Source organism: Aythya ferina (assembly GCF_964211825.1).
Source record: "Aythya ferina genome assembly, chromosome: 1".
Classification (NCBI taxonomy): domain Eukaryota; kingdom Metazoa; phylum Chordata; class Aves; order Anseriformes; family Anatidae; genus Aythya; species Aythya ferina.
This window is the reverse complement of record NC_140296.1, coordinates 147,185,690-147,212,012: the sequence shown is the minus strand read 5'-3', so window position 1 is coordinate 147,212,012 and position 26,323 is coordinate 147,185,690. Positions and strand designations below refer to the sequence as shown.

The 26,323-nt window shown below is 45.4% G+C and overlaps 2 protein-coding genes across 5 annotated transcripts in view; one reads left to right on the top strand and one right to left on the bottom strand.

Annotated features, from left to right (window-relative positions):
* Positions 1-5,398: 5,398 nt before the first annotated feature.
* Positions 5,399-9,985, bottom strand: TMEM213 (transmembrane protein 213). Of its 2 annotated transcripts, XM_084503398.1 has the most exons (4): positions 9,424-9,985; positions 7,682-7,750; positions 7,056-7,133; positions 5,399-6,308 (listed from the first exon to the last, which is right to left on the bottom strand). In XM_084503398.1, exons 1-4 carry the CDS (start codon positions 9,503-9,505, stop codon positions 6,139-6,141), a joined length of 399 nt encoding a protein of 132 aa, XP_084359524.1. In that variant the 5' UTR covers positions 9,506-9,985; the 3' UTR covers positions 5,399-6,138. The 2 variants fall into 2 exon arrangements, with proteins under 2 accessions (XP_084359524.1, XP_084359525.1); XM_084503399.1 differs by lacking the exon at positions 7,056-7,133.
* The window catches only part of ATP6V0A4 (ATPase H+ transporting V0 subunit a4), a 32,811-nt gene continuing 13,366 nt past the window's right edge, over positions 6,879-26,323 (top strand). For 2 of the 3 annotated variants that reach the window (XM_084503384.1, XM_084503386.1), the window contains exons 1-9: positions 14,792-15,057; positions 16,566-16,774; positions 17,250-17,328; positions 18,168-18,262; positions 19,294-19,419; positions 19,870-19,961; positions 20,687-20,813; positions 21,307-21,389; positions 25,429-25,522. In XM_084503384.1, the coding sequence (XP_084359510.1) occupies positions 16,658-16,774; positions 17,250-17,328; positions 18,168-18,262; positions 19,294-19,419; positions 19,870-19,961; positions 20,687-20,813; positions 21,307-21,389; positions 25,429-25,522 (813 nt within the window). In that variant the 5' untranslated portion in view covers positions 14,792-15,057; positions 16,566-16,657. Of the gene's footprint in view, positions 7,241-11,009; positions 11,245-14,791; positions 15,058-16,565; positions 16,775-17,249; positions 17,329-18,167; positions 18,263-19,293; positions 19,420-19,869; positions 19,962-20,686; positions 20,814-21,306; positions 21,390-25,428; positions 25,523-26,323 lie in introns of those variants that run through there. The other variant, XM_084503385.1, reaches the window with a different exon arrangement.

The window sequence follows — 26,323 nt, the reverse complement described above, 5'->3', positions numbered from 1 at the left end:
GGTTCTTGCAACCAGCAGCGGGTGCAGCTATGGGCAGGGAATGAAGAGAAGAAACTTAGCGTATTGAGTAAATGGCAAATAATAAAGCTGAAATGGGTAAATAGTTTGAAAGATGAGCCACCGAACAGCGGAGAGGCAGCAGTTAAGTTTAACTAGGACTTAAGGATTAGAAGAGTGTCTTCTATGTGATTGTCTTAAAAATAAAGTCACTGAAATGAATAGTTGCAGGGTGAAACACTGCAACTCAGTGAAACTCAGTGCACAAAGGTTCACAAAAGTAGTGAATATGTGAAACTGATGGAAAATGGGCTCAATGGGAGAGAAAAGGGATGGAACAGGAGTGATAGTAGTCACAGGGGAAAAGCTGATAAAGTCATTGAAAGGTATTATTGCATGAAACTGTCCTTTGTAGGCAAGGACACCATAAAAAGGTGAGGTTTGGAACAGAGCTTCCTTTACTGACCTCTGAGATGGGAGACTTTTAGTTTATGAATGCAGAGAGGCTTTGTTTTTGTTTTTAGGTTTTTCTTGGAGAGAATAATCAGATTTGGGGAAGTTTTATGTCAGCAAGACAAAGGAGCCCACAGGTGATTATTTCTGGTGGGTGAGCAACGTGGTTAACTGAATGTGTCTCTAGATTTCCTACCTTCAAAGTGGACAGGAAAAGTCTGTGTGTGTCTCAGAGCTGTGTTTTTTTCTCTAGTTGTTTGCAGACTCCGGAGACAAAACTGCATTGTTTACCCTGAGCTTATTTCTGGAAATTTTATTACAAAATAGGATTTAGAAATAAACTCTTTGAAAAATGCATATTTGATTCCAGAACAAAAATCTGCAGCTGGGTTTGAATTCCTCAGGAGAGGCTGATACCACTGATACCACAAAGCAAGTGGGATCTGGAGTGAAAGGATGAGAGGGTGGCTGCTTCCCAGGATTGCCTAGATTTAATTCCTTGTCTGTAATCAATTACAATAGTTTTCTGAAATCCTAGTTTTTGTAGTGGCTTTATCAGAACTACCAATTCCTACTACAGAGCACATTTTCTTAGGCATCTAAATTCTGTCTTTTCTCTATGTGTTTCATGTGAGCAGGAAGCTCTGATGCTTGCCAGTTTTCATCCCTCTGATGATTTTGCAAAGTGTAATCATTGTAAAGTGCAATTGCGTAATACGTAGCTCATTCACTAAAACCCTGAGGATAAAGGCAGTGAGTAATGTGAGTAGTGGTATCTAAAAAGACGAAGATTCATGCAAGTACCAATCAGTTTAGTCTTGAATAAAGGATTTTTAAAAATTCCTGGTCAGATGTGATTTGATATTATTTCCAGGCAAATTAAAGTAGCTACCCAGGAGTCAGTATTCAGTATTAGAAGTATCGATTGGTTAGATGTTCCCTACTGCTCTGTTTGTCTATCGAGATACCTGTAGACCAGCAGCTTTCCTGAGTGCCATCTGGGTGTCTCCTGTAATAGGCACTGAATACTTTCTTTGCCTGAAATTCAGAAACTTTGTCCAGATAATGTGAAGAATGGTTCTGTCTGGATCAGCAAAGTTAGGATTCAAGCGTGTGTTTCAGTGACATTTATTTTTATTTTTAGGTTGGATATTAGGAAAAACTTCTTTACCAAAAGGGTTGTTAGGCATTGGATTGGGCTGCCCAGGGAAGTGGTTGAGTCGCCATCCCTGGAGGTCTTTAAAAGACGTTTAGATGTAGAGCTTAGTGATATGGTTTAGTGGAGGTCTCATTAGTGTTAGGTCAGAGGTTGGACTCGGTGATCTTGGAGGTCTCTTCCAACCTCTGTGATTCGGTTATTTTCATTCAGCCATCCAGATTTCAACCATTTTTGCCTTGTTATACTAAATCATATAAGCTAGAATCATTTATTTTCCTTCTTCTTCCAGCAAGGAACTTTTTGGTGCAAGAACACAGCATTTGACTGATCAATGTACTGTAAATGACTGGAGCATTAATATTTCTGTCATCATTCTAGAGGGTAATGGACAGCTTAATGGGTAATATGAGACATAGCCTTATTTTTTACATGCTTTGAGATGCTTGAGAGCCTAAACCAGCTCAGTGCCACAGCATGGCATAGCAAGTGGCATGCTGAAGGAGCACTGAGGTTTAACGCAGGTGAAGTGATGCCTGTAAATTGGGAGTTATGTTTTGTTCCCAAGTTTTCCCATGGGAATAAAAATGGTAGGCTTCCTGAATAGAACAAGGCATGTGCTGGATGTGTGTGTGTTAGTGTAGCTCCCTTGAAGTCAACAGGGCTTGGCAGCATTGCGCTAGTTGGGGGTAATAATATTATTATACCAATCATACTATTAGAAGTATAATAATAAGTGGCGATGATACTATTAGGAATGAGAAAACATCCAATAAATATACCAAAAACAGTCTATGGCATGGCTCATATACCACATTTCTAAGGCATTGTACTGTAGAGTCGCTTTTAACTTGTGCATCAAAAACAGACCACAACCTTCTACTGTGACCCAATTGATCTTAAAATAGAGTTATAACCCACAAGCCGTGCTGCTGTGTGAGTTCCTCAGCTAAAAATATTCCAGGAAATGTAATAGTGGACCATGGATAATTTTTAGATTATCGTATATTGGGTATGAATAATCCAGTTATACGCAGTATTTTTTTTTTTTTGTTTGCCTTTTTATCAGTTTCTCATGTCTTTTGGATACAATTTTTTTATTCTGTGCTTCCTGAAATTATTGACAAGCCCCTGAAACACTGACAACACCATTAGAGAATATCTCCTCCTTTTGCACTGTGCATCCAAAGCTGTGAGAAAAAAAAAAACACTTGAGATTTAAATCAACTACATTCTTTGACTGTGGCTGCATGCAACCAGACTGTTTCGGAGAATATGAAAAACAAGCTGTGCTCCTAAAGACAAGCTTTAGGAAGCCCTCCAAATTGCTCAGTTACTATGGAATAGGTTTGCAGGTGCTGTGCTGAGCTATAGGGCATCTAGAGCTTGCATCATGTGCTCACAACTCTTTAGACAGAAGTGGATTCACCCCCATGACAGACTGCATTCATGTGCTCATAGCCCTAGCCAAGGAAATGCAAAAGCCATAAAACATAACCCTTCAAAAATCAAAACTAAAGCCATTTCCAGCAGGCACTTCTGTGTTCCTGAGCAAGAGAACAATTTCCATAAAACGGGAGAATGCTAGGAAGAGTTCTGCAGAAGCAGGCACTAAGGCAATAGGTGGAGATTTTTTCACAGTATCTATCATATTGCATTCAAACCAATGCACATTTTCCACTATTAAAACTATTCAATCAGGCAAAAGATGATGTATGTAGTTACGAGATTTGTCATCCATCAATGATTGGAGTGGTAAACCGTCAGCTCACTGTACTTTCAATCACTGCCAACAATAAAGCGCAGAATCCTTTGTTTCTGTAAGTTTGTGCATACACAGCCATTTTTGGTGGGAAGAAGCAGTTGGCTGGTCCCACACCAACATTTGTCTTGTGGCTATTACATTTGTTTTAGTTGTTGTCAGTTGAAATGCTGAAGCATTTTCTTAACTAAACAGTGTTTTTTATCTCAACTCACAGGCTTCACTTTCCCATTTCTCTCTCCCATCCCAGAGAAGGAAGGGGGGGAGGTGAGCGACCAACACAAACCTGGAAGGATATGGAATGGGATTTATTTTCATGGCTGCCTGGTGGACCATGGGTTAAAAGAGTGTTATTTTTATTGTCATGTGGTGTAATTATGTTATTGTATATACCTTGTATGATACCTTGCATTACGTTATTAATACACCGGGTGATAAATAGTACATTTGTAATAACTTCATTAAAAAAGGAAGGGGAAATGTCAATTATGATGTTTAAGAATTGGACCCTCCAAGAACGGACTGATGAAATCCAGTTATTAACAACAGAAGTGACACGAATTGTTGATATTGAAAAGAAGATAAGGGATTGTGAGGAATGTTTTAACAATTCGTGTCCATAAAGAACAATTCTGTTTGAATCCTGTCTGCCTCTGGGCCCTGCACTGGCAATTTAATTCTTGAACCACAGATGCAGTGTGTCCCAGTCTCCCCCTCATTCTAGTCAATTTATCACTTCTTAAATTTATGAACCTGTTGGCTTTTGTTATTCCGGACTTCTATTTCTAACACTGCTATAGATGTGTCTGTGAATGGCTGGGGAAGAATGTTTTAATTACTCGTGTGTCTGGGAGTTTCAGAACAACTGATAACAACTAGTGACTGTTATGGGATACTATGTGGATCTTTGGTATCTGGTTAGGGGGGGCCGAGAGATAAAGAGGAAGGAGAAAGAAGCTGAAGGGCGGCTGGGAGACAAGACTTGAAGAAGATGTTCCGTAAACTTGGTATGGTGCCCAGTAAGTACAAAGGTGGAGAGGAAGACTACGAGCCTTCAGCATGAAAGACCCCTAGAGACCCCCAGAAGAGACCCCAGAGGAGACTGCGCATGCTCCAGTAGGAGGGACTGCACCCCGGAAGCTAATTTTAATAATCTATTTTTTTTAGAAGTAGTAATGAATATGTATTAGTCTAGGAGCATAAAAATCAGCTGCTTGATGTAACTGGTGTGCGTCCTGGTGGAGCGGAGACTCCCGGTGCACCCAGCGCTGTTTGCTTACCTCTATTCCTTTATATTCTTTCAATAAATCCTATTTTTTTATTTAATCCTAATTTGAATCCTGAGCCATTTATAACAGTGATTATTTACTAATAGTATTATAGTGAATATGGGAGGGAAAACAAACAAACAAACAAAAAAAATTACAAATGCCACAAAGGAATTAAGCCCTTTCCTTTCGGGACTTTTTCCTGAAGCTAGCACGCCAGCTCAACATTTCCCACCAGAAGACTTTTTCTGTGAAGTGACACTGATGGTAGCGAAGGATGCCTTTTTCTAAGAGCCTAACTGGTGCCCATTCCTGTGGTAGCTGATGAGGGGTAACCATGTGTCAGTTTGAACTGGCACAGGACTGTCCTGATCTAAGTGCCTAGTTGTGCGAAAATTCATTTGAGGAGTCTTAAGCTGATTTGTATCTTTTCTAACACATGAAGTGAAGCTTTAATGATACTTAATAGATAGAAATCTCTGATAGAGCTTTCTTTGGTTAAAGGATAACTTTCTGTGTTTGGTTTCAGCTGGTCTCTAGGTTTGCTAATCCTGTATATGTCTAGATGAATTTAATGTTGATTTATTGTTTTAATAATGGATTTGGTGCAACTGCCCCAAACAAGATTTGACTGCAGTGAGTCAAACCCTGCTGCATGAACATTTCTCCTTAGAATCATGTTTCTAACAATTTGTGTGTGGTAATTCCTTGCTGATACAAGCTTTTCAACATAAACTAGGATTAAACCAGTCAGTGAGAATCTTTCCATCAAGAAGAGCATGTATTATCATCTTACATAAATAGGTGCAGTTTTGTGCTTGACTTGGATATCCTGGTTTAAACCCACTTGCCATGGTGCAGCGTGGCTTAATTGAACAGGCAGGTGCAAGCTGAATAAATGCAACCAGTGTTAACCTCTCACAAAACAGTTCACATATAGGTTGCACTGGAATAACGAGTTCTAATTTCAAATCAGCCCAAACAAGCCTTAAATTTCCATAACAGAGTTTTCCTTGTTGCCAGTAAACACTGTAGTTTAGCGAATGAATGTTACTCAGTATGATCAATGAGTTGCATCTGTTTTCTGATGTAGCCTGGCCCATAGCTTAGGACTAGATCTGGCAATGTTGCTCATCCAAGGACTAGCTTTGTTTGTTCACTTCTATTTCAAACTCAAAGGCTCTGTACTGGGTTGTCTGAAGGCAGGGAGCTATAGCCTGGTAAGTGGTCCTTCTGTGTCTGACTGCAGGCTGGAAAGGGCTTGGGGAAAAGGTTTTCCATGTGTAGTAGCATGTCCCTGGTAGCTTGCAGGGACTGGATGGAGCCTGCAGTACACCTGGGCTTGGACCTGCTCAGGATAATGAAGCTTCAGCAGGTGTCTGCTTAGATCTGGCCTTTTATAGCTGAAGGTACAGTCCCTTTCTTTTCTGTTCCTTAGGAAATGATTGGGATGCTTTGTCAGTCTGTCTGCACCTGACTGCTGCTCACTGGCTTGTCCTGCTTCAGGCTACCAAATATTTGGGTTCATCTGGCCGGAGTTTCATGATCTTTTCCACACAGAGCAGAATGAGCGTCAGAAACCAGAGGCTCCAGCCGACGGCTGCTGCAATCCACCCGTAATCATCCATGCCTGACTGGCAGCACGTAGCCGCTTGCGTGCAGAAGTCCACATCTGGAGGAGAAGAAATGAAGTGAGCTGATGGGAGCCTAAATACGTAGCACATTTTCCTTGCTAGAAGGCAGGTGAGATGGTGACTTCACTCTGTCACTCTGACTTTGGACAGCTGTCCCCTATGCCTGGCTCTTAACCTAGAGGATGGCAGTATTCAGTTTTATCTACGTATCTTCAAGATTTGGTCATCCCCGTTGGCCAGCCATGTGAGCTGGCCACTCTTACCACTGTGCCCACCGTTACTGAAAACTTTCAAAACACCTAAATAGCATCTGCTTGGTCAGTTTTAGGAATGGAGTATGATAGAAGTAACTAGTTACTATTTAAAATAAACATAGTGTAGAGAAAACTTCATGCAATGGAGTAAGAGGATCTCTCTAGCAAAGACACTGTCAGCAAGATTTCCATTATTTCAGGTACCCAATACCTCTGTTGGTAATAGAATCACTGATTGCTCTGTGCTGGGCTGTTAAATGCAACTTGCCTGTGTTCTGCTGTTTTTACATTTACCACCACTGGGACATCCCTATTTCACATATCTAAAAATGATTTTTTTTTTTAACAATTCCATGCATTTTCTCTATTTTCTCTTGCATCTTTTGTATCTTTTTTTCTGTTTGTTTGTTTAAAGCAGTTCAATTTCCTAAAGCCACTTGAGGAACCTATCATTAGTTGTTGTATTCATGCTGTTGTTTAAAGGTGTCTGCCACGCTTTTTCCATCAGGTGGATACAGTGAAGATACCCACCTCTGTGTCTGCACCCTGGGTGGTGAGGTGGACGTATCAAAGGGAGCATGGAGAACCAAAACATCCCAATTCCTTGGGCTGGAAGGGAAGCTCAGCATGAAACCTCGGTGCCCATGAAGGCTGGGGCAGCCAGAAACACCTTGTCCTATACCTTTGTCATCATTTAAGGTAGCACACCTCTGCTGGTACGTGTACTGCAGTGCAGGAACTGCAGGACTTTGGAGCTGCTTGATGTTTGGGATGGAGGGATGACTCTGGGAGGACTGGTGGGATCTCGGGTTGCCTGAGGGTGGCTGTTTGGGGAAGACTCAATAGGATGGGTGCACTCCTGGAAGATCACATTGTGCCCAGAGGCAGCTGGTCTGGCAAGAGTTCTAGGGCACACAAACTGAACCAGACATGAAGTAGTCTGTTAAAAGGTGTAAGTCTACCTGAAAGCACGCAGGATATATGGGGAATGCCAACAGAGGAGGCTTAGAAATGCCTCCTAGAATTTCACCTGCAACTGAAGCCTTGATAACAGCAAGTGATAAAAAATAAATCCTTTTCCAGGATAGCCTCTCCAGAGACCTGCTTAGTCTTGTTACCTGGCTTTATCATGGTAGTCACAGTTTACAAAGACTTACTAAGACATGGTGATTCGTACTCGGTTGTGGGCATGGCACTTGTTGAAACACTGGAGGCTCCTTCAGCTGCTGCCAGAAGGAAAGCACAGGAGAAAAGATGAGCACATTAACCAGCTCAGGTTGGAAAATACAACATACAGATATAGGTAAGAGAAGGAGAGGGACATGGGCTTCAGTGAAGAAGGTTTTGCCTCTTTATCCTGCTTCCTACCCAGAATCAGAGCACACTTGCACTCTAGCACAGCACTGCAGCTGGTCTCCAACCCTCCAGATCTGTAATATCCATTTTCCCTGAAGCCTCCTTAGACCTTCTAATATCCCATTTTCCCCCAGCCACAGCATGCACCTTGGAGTGTTGCAGGATGGCGTGGCTGAGGAATGCCTGCTTGGGAGAAGCACGGGCTGCTGTGGTCCCTGTGCTAGCACCAGCCTGTCCCCTGCTGCAGAAGGAAGGGAGACATGGAAATATCTCCTCCTGTACCACCGTGGGCAGTCCAGTTTGAGTTCAACCAGGTGAAGTGTCTGCAATGGCCCTCTGAGATATAGGAAAAACACAGCCTTACAACTATAGTAAGGGTTGCTGCTGCATGCAGGCAGAGGGACCCCAACGAGCTGTTGGTCTAGAGACCAAGCAGAGGTTGAGAGAACCATATCCAGTCAAACCATCTCTGAGCTAATAACTCGGAATATGATAGAGGAATTCAGATCGAGCTTGATATCACTGAAGACTCCAAAACAATGGTTCAGGATTAACTTCAGTTCAGGAAAACAAAACTTAACAAGACCTTTGCCCAAACCTTTTGTTTTGAGTTTGTCATTTTCCAAGTAACTATAAATAAACTGAGGCTGTCCTGCAGGAGGTGCCCCCTTGGGATTACCTACTGATGTTCTGCTTTGTGTTTTGAGCTGAGTGGCCACCGGCAAGGTGAGAGCTTTCCTTTTGCCTGCTGCCAGTGTGGGACCAGGTCCCCAGGCAGCCTTCTCCAGGGCAGGGTCTGAGTGCTCCTCATTCTTTTCCCTACCTCTGCTAGGACTTGCTGAATGACCTTGGCCAAGCCCATAATTTCTTTTCTGGGTTAATGTGTACCCTCATGGAAGCACTGAAAAGAATAATTAAAACTTGTGCATGACCTGTGGAAGAAAGTGCTGCAGAGCACAGAGCACTGGTTCACATTTATAGACTTCGCAGCCTGGAGACAGGCTGTCAAAGCTAACCCATCTTTAAACATCTGGCAGGTCTCAGCTAGTGCTGATACACAAATGCAAGCGATATTCTGATGGGACAAGAGCTGCTCACAGGTCTCATTTACCCCTGGGTTTAGGCAGTCACTCCAATTACAGGGACAGCAAAGCCAGATTTCCTGCAAAAAGCACCTCATATTAGATAAACCAGGATACAGTGAGCCTCTTCAAATGGTCTCTTGCATCAGCAAGTAATTGGAGGCCAAGAAACCGTGGCCCCCTATCTCTGCCATTCAGGAGAGCAGCGGCAGCTCACTCACATTTACGGTGGCTTTGTAAATAGCTGGCAAAAGCACTTCTCTTCAGAAAGATGCTGTGATCAATCATATTGTGTAATTCTCATTAGCATTAATCAATTCCAGCTCTTTACGCTTTTTGGACGATACAAGGGAGCCCTCCTTGTTTTTAAAGAACAAATCACCGTCAGCGGGCAATACGTTTAGAGAGAACTGGGAGGGAAGGCAGGGTACAGAAGCTGGAGCATAAGAGGAGAGCCCTACCTGCTGAGCAGGAACGCTGGAGCATGGTGGTGAAGAAGAGCACGGCGAGGGCTGCCCAGGGCTCGCAGGAGAAGAGCTTCATGCCGGGGGTGCAGCTCCCACCCGAGCACAGGTCAGCTTGCTGTTACTGGCAGCTCTGCTTCTGCAAAATCCTCGACAAACTCAGACGGCCGGTGTGCAGGGCAGAGGGTGGAGCAAAGGAGCTTCCTGCTGCCAGGACACCTTGAACTTCCCCACCACAACAGGGCAAGGAAGGAGAAGGGCTCGGAGCAAAACAGCCCCAGCAGGAGGTGGGTACGGGCGCTGAGGCAGCAGGGGGAGGGCCCCTGAAGGTCAAACCTGGAGGTTTCTCCCCAGGGCCTTCTGCAGCCTGAGGGAGAAAGCCCTCTGGAGCCAGCCCTTCCCAGAGGGGTCCCCAGGCAGCTTCTGTCACCTGAGTCTCTGCTTGATCCTGCAGAGATGGGCTAAAAGAGCTGTTGAAGTGCTTCTGGTGGTGGCTTGGTCTGATGAGCACCACACACCGCTGCAGTTCCACAGGCTGTTGGCTCTGCGTGCCCCTGGCTGTTACCCATCACAATGTTCTTCCTAAAGAAAGCTTCAGGCATTAAATCAGGAAGAAAGCCTCTGCCAGAGGTGGACTCTGTGGGGAAAACAGGTTGTTGGTGCTTTCCACCACAGCCAGAAATGATTCTGGGTGTTGATGTGGAAATAAAGGCATCTGGGGCCCGCCTGGGATGGTCAGCTCTCCTGTGGGAGGTGAGGGAGAAGGCATCTGTGGCAGCCATCTGAGTAGGATGGGCAGTATCTAAAATTTTTTTCTTCCATCCACACTGCTAAAGTCAGCAAGCAGTGGCATGACAGACTTCCAGTGGGAACTGCAGTGAATGGGATGTGATGGGGTGCTGGTATTAAAATAAAAATAATTAAAAAACCCTGAGAAATATTTGTTTTCCCTTTGTTTAAGAAAAAGCTCAGGAGCAAAACATATGAGGTTTCAGCCCTGACCAGTGTTCCCCTTGCTGTCCCCCCTGTGCCCCAAAGGCGCTCTGCTCCCTTGCAGGTATTTGCATGTAGGCACAGAAGGATGCAGGCACCAAGGGGCTCCCCTGGAGAAAGACCTCCCTGAGCCGCAGAGCAGTGCAGGCCAGCCCAAAAGGACACACTTGCTGTCCTTGCCTCCCTGTTTTGGTGTCAACATGCCTTTGGGGCTGGAGGAGTCACGGGCTGCTGACAGCCAGTCCATGGCAGCTGCCTCCCACCTCTGCTGGTGTGCATGGCCCCTGTCCTTCATCTGACACCTCAGGAGTGCCTGATGGCATGTCCTGCTCAGCTGGCAGCTACCTGGGTGCGTGACCCCAGCCAAGGTGGCTCTCAGCCTGGATAGACACGGGGCACGGCAGGAGAGGTGCTGAGAACACACTCCTACTGCTCAGGGTTGCTTGGAGGTAGCCCGCAGGACAACCTTCATATCAGCCTGATATCAGTGTCTATGTCCTTTTGTGCTAATTTTCTTTAATTCATGCTTTTATCTGAGCGCTCTGTTGCATCAAAACTAAACTAAGACTCAACTCTTTTACTCTGGCTAGGAACGGTGCTCTGCTCGCTTCCAGCTTCACCAGTCCTTCCTGAATTTCTCAACCATGCCTCCTGCTGAAAGCTAATCTGGCATTTAATTTTGTAGAAATAATGAGTACAAGTGTTCTGTGCAGTGCAACATGTTTGAGGAACAATGAAAGAAGATGAAACTGCCCTGCTGTTATGTGAATGAATGAAATATCTTCTGAATTTTAACTACTACCTAAATACTCTGACAGCTTGCAGGTAAGCCTGCCCATTTTAAGGGATACTGAAAATACTTTACATAATTAACATAAAGTATTTATTTTCCTTTATAACAATTTTTCCCTCTGTAATACAGAAAGTGCTGTTCCAAAGTCTTCTGAAGCAGTGAAAGGCTGTGTTTTGCTTCAGTGATTTTTGGATAGAACTGGAAATGAAGGCTTTGCTCCATAAGTTTGGGCACAATGGGAGCCCTAGAAAATCATCTCCTGACACAGATTTGGATTTGTTTCATTTCTTCTGTGTAATGCATTCATATTTCAGTGCTGTGACTGTCTGTGGAGCGATAAGACTCTCCAAGCTGTCCCTAGCTTGGTTCCTACGCATTGTACCAACTCCAGTCTGTGTGAGGATGCCTTGCTGTGTGACATGGCCACAGCACCAGCAGAGAAAGGGGTCTCCTTCAGCTTGTGCTGTCCTGTCCATGCAGTTCTCAAGGCATGACTCAGTTTACCCTAAAACCGTGTCCTTCCCTACCTCTTTCCTTAGAGATTCTTCCACAGTGTGTAGGGCTGCTGGTCAGCTTTTTCTGATAATTACTAAGAAGGCAATACTTCACATACAAACCAATTGTGTGTTTTGTGCCACAGGGAGAGCTTCAGCATTAAGTTTCTCTGCTGAAGAAGGTATTACCCTTGACACACCACTACCAGGTGTGTCTCTTAGGGAATTATTACCTTTTATCGTACACACGCATTCTCATTCTGTCTATATATACATATATGTTTTCTGTTTACATGTGCAACATGTTTATGTTTTGTGTTCCCAAGTGAAATCTGATTGCTGCTCCAACCCTGTTGCATCCCTGCAGTGACCAGCATGATGGTAACTGAGTGGTAGCACTGTATTTAGCTCAGGGCAAAGCACACAACCTCACTTTTTTTATTTGAGGTGAGTTTAACTACAACCTACCATGATTTCTGTGTACTTGAGGTGCTTCCATGCTCAGCTGCTGCAACAGCGTGTAGCTTGGGTGAAAACACACATTAACATGTAGTGTGGTCAGCCAAAACCTCCTGTGTGGTGGAGCTGAGCATGGAGTGGTTACTGACATGTTGATGCCAGTGACACATACAGCTGCATGAAACTTCTCTAGGCTGCTGAAAATCGTGACACCCCTGCAGTTGCCTCTTTGGGATCTCCCTTAGCTTTGCATATTGACAGAGCAGAGTCTATGGCTGGTTGATAATTCCCAGCTGACAATTCACAAGGGCTCTGCTCAACTTACAGAAGGTATCATGGTATTATAAGCCAATGAGTAGCCTAGGTGGTCTGACCTACTGGTGAGATCTACCTTCAAAACATGGCTTTAAAAAGCTGGCAACTTCAGGCAGACCGACCCAAGCCAATTATTTGTCCATCAGGGAGGGGGCTATTTAGATTAGCATCTTCATTGATGGGAAAAATGGCCTTCTAAGCTAAAAATACCTGTAAACAGGGGATTTGAATTATAGAACTGGGTGAATGGAACAAAAAAATCCAAACCACCCAGGTTTTATTATTTAAAAAGAAGGGGAGAGGGGATCTGATTTCTGTTTGCACAGAGGAAAACAGCCTGAGCGCTCCAAAAAATGTGACAACTGTGCCCTTTGTCCTTACCAACCGCAGCTGAGGTTCAATTAGAGAAAAGTTGGGTTTGTGGCTGCACCATGCCCCAGTGCTGTCCCTCTGGACCCCGTCCCTGGGCAATGAGCCTGCTGAGGGGGCTGGAGCCCTCCCTGGCTCCTGCTCTTCTGAATGGCACCAGCTGTAGTGCCTGCTGTCAGTGGTGATAATCTGATCTTTAATAATATGATTATTATGAAATACTGTTCATACTTATCCATGCCAAAGGCATGAAATAGGAGAAATACTTTCTGCTACTGTTGTCTGTGTGCAAAGAGGGACACGAGCACGGGAGAGGGCTTTAATCCTGTGCTCCGTGTTTGCTCGCTCCTCAGCTAGCTGCTCTGAGTGGCTGGCACAGCAAAGATTGCTCAGGTGATGAAGTGTGCCTGGGTTTCGCTCCTGTCTCCTCACCCCAACAGCTCTCAGCAGGGGACCACCAGGCATAACTGTGGCACTGGCTAAGAGCAGCACGGGCTGACTGCCACGCAGAGCAGAAGCGAGTCTGATGCATTAAATGAGCGTGACAGTGGTGCTGGGGGAAGAACACGCTGCGGTTTCAGAGACAGGGAACAGTCTGAGAGGCTGTTTTATTTTATTGTGTCAATACAACTCAGTCAGGAGCTGAATGGTGAATCCTGTTAGTTAGCATTAAAGTGTGGGCTGCTGGGCAGTGTCTTTTCTCACCCCACCTTCTCCTCAGCCCTGCATGGTGGATGTGGTACTTTTGCGTGTGATGGGTGGCCGACAGCAATGGCTTTGCTTCTGCCTTTTCGGGGAAGTCCCACTTTTCCAGCAGAAGGTGCTAAGTTTCACCTGCCTTTAATCTCTTCCGCTGGTAGCATCCATAAGGAAAGCTGAGCGCACTGACAAGAGGAGCGGGGTGCAACCGAGGCAGTAAGGCCAGGGAGCACCAGGCCCAGCTCAGCGCCATGGCCCTGCTCCCAGCACCAGCAGCAGCTGAGCAACATGGAAGTTTTAGGCCCTCCCACCAGAGTTGCTTTATGTTTTTTCTATACCATATATACGGTTCATTTTGGGTCACACAGCTTGAGGCAGATGGATTTCAGAAAGTGACAGGAACCCTCTCACAGTAGCTGACCTGGGCCACTCCTAGTTGGTTTTGAATGGAAAACCTCTGTGCTTTAAAGCTCGCTATTGTTACAGGCCTTTGGTATTGTTCCCTTGGACAAGTTGTACCCTTGTCAGGTCAGGGCTGCTGGGCACCTACAAAAGCCTGGCCCTAAGAAAGCATTTCTTTAGGGGACACTTTGCAATTTACTTGTAACCATGCATTTTAATTAGCTCTTCTTCCAAGCTAGGACTTAGTAGTGACCCTGCTACACTTAGTAGTGACCCAACTGCCCTTATTTAATGGGACAAAACCTGTCTCCTCTGACCTCAGTGAGAGCTCTGCCACTGGTTTTAGAAGGGGCAGCATTTCTCTCTGGAGTCCTCACTTTAGCAGCTGCAGTGGGCAAAGGGCCACAAAGCCACCTTTCCCCATCAGGTTATTTCAAGCAGTGAGAATGAGGTTCCTGCTCGCTGAACTGCCCCAAGCTAACGTAGCTCTCCTGGCAGAGCCCCTTGCCCCCGAGCCTCCTCTTTGCCACACAGCTCCGGCAGTCACTTGGCTGGAGTAAAATCATTAACCTCCCCTTGTTTCCTTCTCCTTTGCTGCACTGCTGCTGGTGAGGAAAAGAAAGCACAGGAGTTTTCCGCCTTCCTGACGACTGACACTGCACTCAGTGCTGCAAATGACCTTTTATTGGTTTATTGAATCCCTGCATGCAGCAGGTTTTAAAGGCTCTGGCTTGTTTTCGGGTCAGCGGGGCAGTGTGAGCCAGCGTGCCCCGTCTGTTATTAGTCCCAACACACCATGTGCCACTGGCTCTGGCAGCAGACCCAGCAGGGAGGTGGGGACCCAGCCAGAAAGCACTGGGTCTAGACCACCCGGGGGTTGCTCTGGGGCGGGAAGGTTTCCTTCCTCTGGTCTAGACCGGTGCAGACCTCAGCAGAGAAGGTCTTCTGCTCCCAGTGGTGCCAGAGCCCAGCCTGGCTGTCTCCATCCAGCAGGAGGCTGAGCCTCCAGGAGAGGAGTGTGGCACCTGCAAGCCCTGCAGCTCCGTGCCCGAAACGGGGAGCGTTTTCATGCCGTAACGCCGCTGGAAAATAGAGAGCAGAGGAAGCGTGAGTGATTGTTCTGTTAACTGTTCTTTGGCCAAATCAAACAAAATTGCTGTGTGGGAGTGATGACAGGGGCATGGCTGACAGCAGGTCCATTTGGGAAAGCCCCCTATATCCACAGGAGGTGGATGGAGCGAGCATGCCCTGCCTTCCTCTGCATGGGAAGGAAAACAGATTTTCTCACTGAAACGAAGTTTTTCTTCTTACTTGTCTTTTTTCACCCACATTCCAAATCAAGAGGAAAGTGAGCCTTAGGGGGTTTTCACTGATTGATTGCTAAGGAAAAGTAGAAGCCAGGATTGGGATGGATTGAAACATTTTAAGTAAAATATTTCCAGATATTTCATTTAAGTTTTGATCTTTTAATTCTAATCCTTTAACATTTTTTAAGGAAGTTAACTGTGAATATAAAAGTAAAAGCTGCTTTAAATTACATTCTCTTCACACTTTTCAGTCTAAAGAAGTTAAGATGGGACATTTTGACGTTCTTTTAAACTTTTTGAAAAGCAGAGAGAGGGAATTTTTGACATTTTTGCATGAGTACTGTGGATGTGGGTGCAGCTTTTGGGTCTTTCTCATGTGAAAAATATATTTTGCTGAAAAATGTCCAACCAATATCAATGTTTATATCCTTACTCAAGCCAATGCAGCTGGTACATGGTAAGTTTTATTTTAACAAGCTATTAGTTTAATATACCTTATTTTCAGCATTTTAAATCATTTAGTGAATGACTAGAGTAAGACAAGGAAAACAAATAGGGCAATCGAGCAAATACAAACTAGTAACTAAGGTACTGCTGTTAAACAGCCTTTAATACCCTGAAAAATGTTTCTATCATATTTAAGAGGAGTCCTTTATACATTATAAAATACATAATTAGAATGCACATTAAGCTGTAAGAAAAAAGGGTTGCAAGACAAGTTAAGAATACTCATCTTCCCATCCTGGTCAACACATAGAAGTGAAGTTATATAGGGATTTTTGTTCGCTATTTAAAAGATGTCATTTTGCTACTGAATTCTCAAAATGAAACACAAACAAGAAGTGTATCTATTTGCATGTTTTTCTCTGGGCAATAATAATCACTGTGTTTGTGCATGCAAATTAGTTAATTTTGTGCAAGAATGACTACAGGCAATTTGTACATTCAAATTACCCAAGGTAAACAAAGAGAAGCATATGGACAAAAGGAACTTTTATGGAATGCATGATATTTCATTTATCCTATTTTGAAAAGAGTCCTTTGTAGGGAAAAATATTTTTTAAACATTAATTAAAAAAAAAAAAAAAAAGTAATCCTCTTCTCCCTATTCCCACATAACACACTTTGTATGCTTCTGCAATGCTATGTTCACACTACCAGTGCAAGTAAAAAAAAAATCTGGCCTCTGTCATGTGCCTTAATTGCAAGGTGCAATTAATGAGTCGTCTTCTCTGTATTCTGGAAGACAAAGAGAAACTCTATGAGTGCCTCACAGAGTGCCTCACAGCGATCCTCATGTTCCTCCAGTGCTCAGCACCTTCCAGTACCTCCCTGGGAGAGGAAGACCACGCTGCTACTGAAGCCCCTGGAGACATCTGGGCAGGAGGAGGCCACCCAAAATGGCCTCAATCTTCCGCAGTGAGGAGATGAGCCTGATGCAGCTCTTCCTGCAGGTGGAGGCTGCTTACTGCTGCGTGGCTGAGCTCGGGGAGCTGGGTCTGGTCCAGTTCAGAGATGTGAGTAGTGCCTTGTAGGCATTCTGGGTCACTGGAGATGTTCCCCAGGTGTGTGTTTGTCGTTCCCCAAAGCTCTTGTGAAAGAGATGATGAACATCACCCCTACAGGGTGGTAGAAGAACCCATGGAGAGAACAGGACCTCCACAAAGCTGATCGTACGGCCAAGTGCCATGCTGAGACCCGACTGGTCCCTGAGTCCCCACCCAGTGCTCTGTATGCCCTTGGGACAACTCCCTCCACTACCAGAAAATGGGGGGCTCCCAATGAGAATCCACCTATGACTGCTGCCTATGTCACATAAGTCTGGGTGGAAATGGGCTGGTAAGGCCATGATGTCCTCATCCACAAGGAAATGGACAGTATTGCCCTGCCATTAGGAGTCTGTAAGATGTCCATCTGTACCAAAGGTGTTCATTCTCAGCTGATGTTAAAACAGGTGCTCAACCTTCTGCCTGTTTTCCCTCCTGTTTTTAGCTGAATGGGAATGTGAACAGCTTCCAAAGAAAGTTTGTGAATGAAGTGAGAAGGTGTGAATCCTTGGAGAGGATCCTGCGTAAGTAAATGCTTGTCAAGTGCAGTCGGCTCTGCACCAACTGGCGGTGTGGGATTAATGTCTTTGTTAAGTGCTCACACGCTGTGGGACAGAATTAGTGGCAAAATGGCAGTGTTTCCATCCGAGCTCCTGGAAATGTTTTGCATGCATCAGCTAATTAACGCTTCACCCCATATGGGCAATAAATCATTGCCCCTGTTTTGAAAATGGTTAACTGAACTGAAAGGAAGATAATTAGCATATAAAAAATCACAAGATAAATCTGGCTCTGGGCAGGAGTCTCAACCCAGATAGCCTGACTCTTACCCCTGTGCTGTGGCCAAGTGCTTCAGCCTGGGGACAAATCCTAAAAACACAGGCAGCCAATTTCATGGAGTTTGGTTTCCTATGGAGATGTGTCCTTTGAGCTCTGCTGTCCTCCACGACACCAGCACCCACCATGACAAGGACAGCACTTGCCATTGCTAGAGCAGAGAAGCAAACCTGAGCTAGCTGCATGCCTTGTTCACAGCCCCAAGCGAGGCAGTGCCCCACCACCCATTTGTGCCAGGGCTCAGGGCTGTCTGGGTCAAGGGGTGGGAAGTAAACCACAAGATCATACTGTGGAAGGATTCAAAGCCATGAAGTCAGTGTCCTTGGCCTTTTTACAGCTTGTCCCTGATGCTTTTCATGGTTCAGCTGTGCTGGAACTGCTTTGTGTCTTCTGGGTGTGTTTCTTACTGCAAGGTCATATCTGAAAGACAAATGCTTGGTAAAGCCAAGCCAGGCTGGTCCTGTTGTTTACATGCAGAGGGATAACTCAGAAATGGCCCTGCATGTCCAGTGTTCTTTCCTTGCAGGTTTTCTGGAAAATGAGATGGAAGGCATTGTGGAGATCATTAAACCAGAAAAGTACCCAGAGACGCCCCTGCCTCGGGAAATGATTGATATGGAGGTACAGAATATGGGCCAGGCCAAGAAAGAGGGAAGGGGATATGCATCAGGGTGTCTGGGTAACATGCTAGATGCAGACCCCCCTGCAAGAAAGATCCTGATAACTGAGACCAGCAGAGAGCTCCCTGCTTGCAGAAGTGCTCCCCAACTCGCTGTCTCAGCAGTTAGGTCAAGGCTGGTCTTGTTGCATGTTCCTAATGGTGCCCAGTCTTTTCACTATCCCCTGTGAAAGCTCTGGTCCAATATATTAGGAGGAAAGATATCACTCTCACCAAAAACCCTCCATTATCTGTAGGAGAAAGAAGGGTTTGGGTGATTAATCAGGAGGCGTGATGTTAGAACCAGCTTCACTGCATAAAACCCAAAGGGCTGTCTGTCCTAGTGGGAGTATGGCTGTGGTATCACTGCCTGATGTTGTGCTATGACGTTGCTTTATTCTAGCCCAGCTGGAAGATTATAGAGATTTATAGACTGTGTCACTTTTAAATTCTGCAGACGCAGGTAACAAGGAAGGAAAATCGTGCTTCCCAAGGGGTTCAGCTTCACAGGAGCAAGGCGGTTGCCTGATCTGTTCTTAGGCCCACATCCTCACCTAAGTTTTGGTTTATAGTTAATGTACGTAAGATAAAGGCCTTGTTGTAGGCTTCTTTTGTAGTCAGTATGCATAGTCAGTCCACCTAGGGTCCAAGATGTTCTGTGGGGAACCACAGAGACACTGAGACAGATGGGGGTATCTACAACAGGCACTCGTTCATCTGCCTGCATTTTGGTCAGGTGGATTTTAGCCTTAATGCCTAAGTAGGACAAAATACACAACAGTGGAGGTGGCAACAGGAAAATGACATTAATCAGTATCTTCCTCAAACTCGGTGCTTACTTAAAGGCCACATTTAATATACTCCTCCTTAAACAAACAAACAAAAAATAAGCAAATAAGCCAACGATCGGATGTTTAATATTTGATATCAGCATGGTAAAGGGCCATTGAGCTGCTACTGAGTTTTTTTCTGGATGTGGTTGGATCCTAAACAGACAGTGCTGGAGAAACTTGAGGCTGAGTTGCTGGAAGCTAACCAGAACCAACAAACACTGAAGCAGAACTTCCTTGAGCTGATGGAGCTCAAACATCTGCTGAAGAAAACCCAGGACTTCTTTGAGGTGAGAGGCCTCTTTGATCTGCCAGTAAAGATGTGGAAGGTTCCTAAAAATATTGATGTTTCCATTTGTTGTGTGTTGCTGCTATTGATTTTAAGCAAATCACAGTGCTCTTTAACACAATTCAGTAAGATGCATTTGCAAAAGTATCTCGGTCATTTTGGTGTCTGAATCTCTCTGATTCAGTGGGGCTCACGAGCTTGGCTCCCAGTTCTCTTTGAAAAATAGGGTTTATGCTTTTCAGTTGCTAAGAGGTATTTTAACTTTTTTTTTTCTCTTTTTCTTTTTTTTTTTTTTTTTTTTTTTTTTTTTTTTCCCTTTCTCTTTCCCTTGCTCTAAATCTCTGTGGAAAGCTGCCTTTGGGGTGAAAAATGTCAGAGGAATGATATGAAAATAGTTTTCAAATGGAGAATATTGAGGTGTTTATAAAAACAATTTATTTTTTTTTTTCAGGCAGAAACCAACCTGCCAGATGATTTCTTCAGCGAAGACACATCTGGCCTGCTGGAGCTGAGAAGCACTCCCGCTGCAGCTGCCAAGCTGGGGTGCGTACTGGTGACAGCCCCTAGCTTGACCAGGCTTCCCACCTGCACCACACTGTTATGACACCCATACACTTCCTTCAGCCTCTTAGCACAGGCTGCCTGCCAGCCTCTTCAGTGGAGCTGATTGATCAGGGTGAAGGAGTGACTGTCCTCTGAAGTTATCATCAAAACCATGGTCAGGATATGGGTCAGTGGAACAAATGGCCTCTTACTTCCAGGCCACCGATTTCAGTGAGCCCTTAGTAGGTATTGACTGAAAATCATTTTCTTATGACTTCTCATGTTTGGCTTCTGGACTCTGGTGGGTACCAGTCCAGTTTACAGCGGTGGAAGTGGAAGCACAACAAAAATCCATAGGATGTCTTGCACTGGGCTTTGTCAAAAAGCAATACTGAGGCTGAGAGTCAGGAGAGCAGGCACCAGAGGTACTGATGGTAATTTGGCAGCCAACATAGACTCAAACAGCCTTATGTTTACCTCAGCTTGGTGTGGTTACACACGCTGATGGTTTTGTCCCAGGTGGATGTTTTTAGCTGTTAATGCTGGTCTTTTTGTAGCCCTGATCAGCTCTGGTACGGGCAAAGCATGTGCCTGCAGAGACCTTGCCTTGAACAGCTGAGCCCTGGCTGTCACAGACTAAAAAGCAAGAAATTGTAAACCTGAGTGTGCTACAGGTCCCAGAAGGCTTAGAATGGTCTTGTAATTTATCTTTTAACTGTGCTCAGATTCACAGCAGGGGTTATAAAGAGGGAGAGGATGATACCCTTCGAGCGTTTGCTGTGGCGAGCCTGCAGGGGAAACATCTACCTGAGGTACACCGAAATGGACACTCCCCTGGAGGACCCCGTGACGGTGGGTACTGACCTGCTGTTGCTTCTTCTTTGCAGAAACTGAACCAGTGCCCTGGCTGGGGCAGATCTGGGGGCCTGAAGGCAGCCTTCAGATGAAGGGCAGGAGAGTCTGAGCAGGGGGAGAAGGTTTCTTTTGATACCACTTTCCCCTTTTGCCGTTATCAAGGTGGTTTCTCTGTCCTGCCTGGTGACCACCAGGGAGGTGGGCTGTGACCAAAGACGGTCAACTCCCCCGGTGTCTCCAGGGTGAGTCCTGGGGACCTCCTGTCCCCTACCCCTCTGCTCCACATTGCTCCTTCTCCCAGAGCCACCATCCTTGCCTGGTCTCTGAAACAGCACCTAGGAAAAATATTGATCCTGAAAAAGTAGGGCTGGGGGAAAACAGCACACCACTGAAGAGGCTGTCTTAAAAACAAACAAAGAAGGAAAAAATCATTTTCTGCACCTGATTCTTTGCCCTGGGTGCTTTAAATTCTGCTTGAATTGCGTTGCAGAGAGAAGAGGTGAAAAAGAATGTGTTCATTATCTTCTATCAAGGAGAGCAGCTCAAACAAAAAATCAAGAAGATTTGTGATGGGTAAGGCAGCCTGTGAGCAGGTCACAATGACTCTTGCGGAGGTGTTTGCCTGTCAGCATGGGCTGGCCGAGCTTGGAGCTGGAGATTAGATTTCTGCGCTCCGTCCATCAGCAGCACCACGGAGCTCCCTTCTGCTTCTCACTTCTGTTGCTCCTAATCATAAGGGATATACGTCACCTCAGTGCTGGGAAATTGAAGTTCTAAATTTTCCAAAGTGACTTAGAGAAGGTAGGAGGTTGAGAGGTTTTTAACTTGGGACATCTTAAAGGGGACTTTTTATTTATTTATTTTTTCTTAAAGAAATATTTGGCATCCTTCCCCTGAAAATCAGGGGCCCTAGCAGATATTGCAGCTTGTGCACTTGGAGCATGCTAATCCCCAGACTGCTCCCAAGCCTTTCAGCATGAAAAGATGATGCTGTAGTTTGCTCCCCCCTTTCCCAAGGCCTTTGGGCAATGTCTGTGTAATCAGAGACAGAGCCCAAAGAAATGAAAGCTTCATACAGCCTGACTTGTTTCCACCCTGTTAAGCATCTTGAAAAGATAATTCAGGTTGAATATTTTGTTACTCTTTCATAACACTGGTGACCGATGGGCTTTGTTGCGGCGTAAATCATATTTGATGAGGGGATCTGTCTGCTGTTACCGGATCCATTTGAGGCATAACCCCGCAGCCAAGTGAGGTCAGCCAAGCGCCTACAGGCTGCAGAAGTTCAGGGGGACAGAGCCAGCAATTTCTCTTGCCCAGCCTGTGCGCTTGGGGCAGGCCTTTCCTTGCCTCCTGGGTTTAATCAGAAGGGCAGTCCATCCAGCTGGGAGCACTGACTTCACCCCAGATCAGCCCTGTGCTCATCCTCAGGCCACATAAGGTGGGCATCTCTCTGCATAAAGCAGCCACAGGGGCACGGAGAGCTGGAAGAAGGCTCTCAGGTCTCAGTCACTCCTATCTGACCCCAAACCTCAGAAAAGGGGGATGTTTTGCCATCAACACTGGGCAGGACCAGTCTGCTGCCAGTTGTCTTTGGGCAAGCCTCATCCTCTTCCCGGATTACAGTTTCCTGCTTGTGTCCCACTTCTTTGCTTGCTTTTTAGGCACTGTTCAGTACATTTCTCCCCTTCTGTACTCCTGGGCAATTGCTGGCTGTGAATGCTTCCCATTGGACTTGCCCCTGTGCCGATGGCCTAGCAAGTTGCCAGGGCATACAGTTAGAGTTGGGGTAGCACACAAAGAGCTGAGGGCATTTGATTTTGGAGGACTTTTTTTCCTCTGCAACATTTTAGACTCCCTGCAGTCACAATATTTTTTTCTGGGGTAGAAGAACAGGCAATATGATGCCTGCCAGCATTTTCATTGCTGATTGAACCCAGAATCTTACCAACAAGAGGCGTGACCCTCTGCAACAAGGTGCAGCAGGGAGCCTGCAGCACTGGCAGTGTGAGAAGATCTTTACAGGGCGGGCAATGACATGACAAGTATGCTGTTATGATGTGGATGTGGTGGTAGGTTCACAGAAAGTATGCTAGCTTCTCTCAGCCTTTTGAAACTGAAAGGAAACATGCCCACCTAAGACAAATCCACAGGATGTCCTTTGCAGTGCTAGCACACAGGTTTTCCTTTATTGCCAGATAATCAGGCTACACTTGAAATCCTCCTTTATGTCCTTTCTTCCTCCCTTTCAATTTATTTTTTTGCTTGCTATTATGCAGCATATGTCTGTTTTGCTGAGTGTCTGTTTTTTAAAATGTATTTATCCTATGCATCTCCTTTTGTGCTCTGTGGGCCATCAGCCATCCCTGATACACAGGTCAAGACATTTTGGTCTGGCCCATCTTTAAGGCAGGGTTAACTATACCTGAAGCAGATGGCTGTGTCATTCCAGCCCCCGCAGGACATTTCTGCTTAGCACTAAGTCATCATTCATGACAAGTAAATATCCTGCAAAAATCACGGGATTGATATAAGCCAGTCTCCTGCAAGGCAGTCTAAGATTTGTTTGCAAAGTAGTGTGCCTCAGGTTACGCCTGTAGTCCCTGCTTGACTCTAATTGGTAACATTAGTCTGCCAATTTCATGAGCATTAAGACCATGCACAAATTTATTAGTGAGAGGTGTAGGGGAGCAGGGAGGAGGAAAATGTAAGAAATTTTCTTTTCCTCCTTTTCTTGCGGCTGCCTCGGTGCTAATGTGAATACTAAACTGGGTTTATCAATGTAAGGATTCCCTGCTGAATTCTCCTGGAGCTTTCAGAGATGTCTGTGCCATTAGGGCAAAGCTGATATTCGGTATGCAAAATGGCTGTTAAAAGATCAAAGCAACACTGCTGCAATAACGTTATTGGAAACGGGGGAACTGTACAGCACGGAGGAGTAAGCTTTCAAGTTTGATTAAAAATCCTTATTAAAGATGAACTAAGAGCTGTGAAGAATAAGAAGATGGAAATAATTAGGTAGGGTGAATAACCTTTGGAAAGGAATACCAGGTGTTGAGTGAGCAAAGATTCGATTCTGGAAAGGGAAGTTTAGCTGAAGAGCGTGTGCTGTCATTATACACAGCTCTGAGCTGATCTCTAGGAAACTGCTGCTCGTTTTGTTCAATTTGCAACTATCCTCACTTGTGTGTGTGCTGGAACTGATTCTGAGGACCAGGTGGTGGTATATTCTGTGCTCAGATGAAGCCAGAATGTGATGTTTATCTGTACAGAGCATGCACATTTTTGTCTCTTAAGCGGGGACGGACCCCCATGACCCTGCTACATCTTCTTTTAATTCGTCACACTTGCACAAAGGCAGCCTTTCAGCTACCCTGCCTCAGGATAGCTCCACTGCAGGACGGCAGCAGCGTGTTGCACTTGGAGGAGTGTGGGGGGGAAGATCTGGTGCACTCTTCTGCACCATCTCCCCCTCTGTAAAGAGGTACGATCTCTTCCTGCAGACCTGTAAAGAGGCGTGATCTCTTCCTGCAGACCTGCTGGAGCAATACCGAAGGATGACATTTATAATGCCCTTGAAGTGGCAGGGCTGGCACAAGCACTAGATATCACTGAACAAACCAAGTAGGAAAAGAAAGAGAGGGATCTCTGCTATTTCAATTATTGCAACACCACTAGAATGACTTGCAGTAGTAAAGGTGGTCAAGTTGCATACTACAGGTAAAGTAGTGTACGATACCTGCATGGAGATAAGACCTTCATGTATACACAGGGAGCCTACGTTTGTCCTTATTATACCACACTAAACTAACCAGCTGAATCTCCCAAATGCAGTCTTGGGGGTAAGCTAACAGAAAACATTTACCTGGGTCTGGACACTTACACACTGATGCTCATATTTAAAAACACCTGAGAGTGGTGTATGTCAGATCAGCATACAACCTCACCCCTCCTTCCCTTGTTCCCAAGCTGTTTAGTTGTACAGATAGACCAGAAGTCAAGAGCCAGCCGTATGATCAGCCTGCTTTTGTTTTACCCTGGAAATACAGAGGGTCTTTTTTATTTTATTTTATTTTTTTTACGGGGTAATTTACTCGCACAGGCTGCGTGCACGAAGGGCGTTTGCTTGCTGTGCTTTGCCTACCCCCAGTGACCGAGTGCGGGTAGTGCACTGGCAGTGACACGGGATTTTTCCAGCCTCGGTGCAAGAGGGACATCTGTTGGCCACCCCGTTAACCGGGCTGCATTTGCCAAGGTTATTTTACTGTGGCTCCTTGCAGCCCGAGCAACTTCCCAGGACTTTAGCAGGGCATCCTTATTGTGGGCGTATGTGTATTAGAGCTGAACGCTGCGTAATATCTTGTGCCTTGTGGTAGCTGAGACAGGGAGTGGGTTTTCAGCTAGAACAAGCAAAAGGATGCTTTTTGTTATGAAGAGATTAATGTAGCTTTTTGGACATTTCTGGGAGACCCAACACGGCTTTGTTCTGCAGGACATGGCACCAGGTGAGGGATAAAGTCCAGTTTCCCCAGCTTTGAGCTGAGAAGAGCACAAAGGAAGAAAAAGTCAATTAAATAAATGATGCTTCTCACTTTTCTCTTCCTGAGGCTAGGTTTCGTGCCACAGTCTATCCCTGTCCAGAGTCTGCCACCGAGCGCCGAGAAATGCTTGATGGAGTGAACACAAGGATCGAGGACCTGAACACAGTAGGTGGCAATGGATTTACTGGGATCTGAACCCTGCAAGTGGACCTGCCCAGTTATTTGTCCTGCCTAAACCCCTGTGGCCATGGCTAGGTCTCTCTGTTGCTCAGTCACATCCTGCGGCTGGGGCACAGGGATGAGCAGCAGTGTTGCTGCAGTCTCACAGCAGTCTCACAGAACTGAGCTCTGTTTGCAGGCTGTAGTACAACTATACTAGGTGCAGAAAGGGCTCAAGTGAATTTTTAAAAATATATTGCTATTAGGTATTCTTTACCATGGTACTCTCTCTTGAGGCTGTTGGTACACAAGCAATGGAAAGCCAAGGCTGCTTCTCTAGAAGTTCAAGTCTCTAACCTTTTTTTACCCCATCATTTAATGTAGGGCTGAAAATTACCAAGTTCAGTCGTTGTGAGTACTGAATGGCTTGTAAATCCACATACTGTACCAGGACTTCACACCTCTAAAGGAGTCCTACCTGTGACCTTTGTATTGCCACACATGACGATACGTGTGTCCTGAGGCAGGTGGGAATGGACACCCTGTTTGCAGTTGGCACCCTGCTGTAACCCCCTTTGTGGATACCCTTAATATCCAAGCCTGCTCCTGAACTGACTTTCACTCGTAACCATCATAGGCAGGAGTCTTCTTCAGTGCTTGTAGACCATGCAGGTTATCCTCCTAACACAAGTGTCCCCGGCGCCCATTTTTGCAGCAGCACCGTGGTGACCACATGATGTATGGGGATCCCACCAGGGCCACGGGCTGTAGTTCTGTAAGTAACAATTGCACAGCTCAGGAACTCCT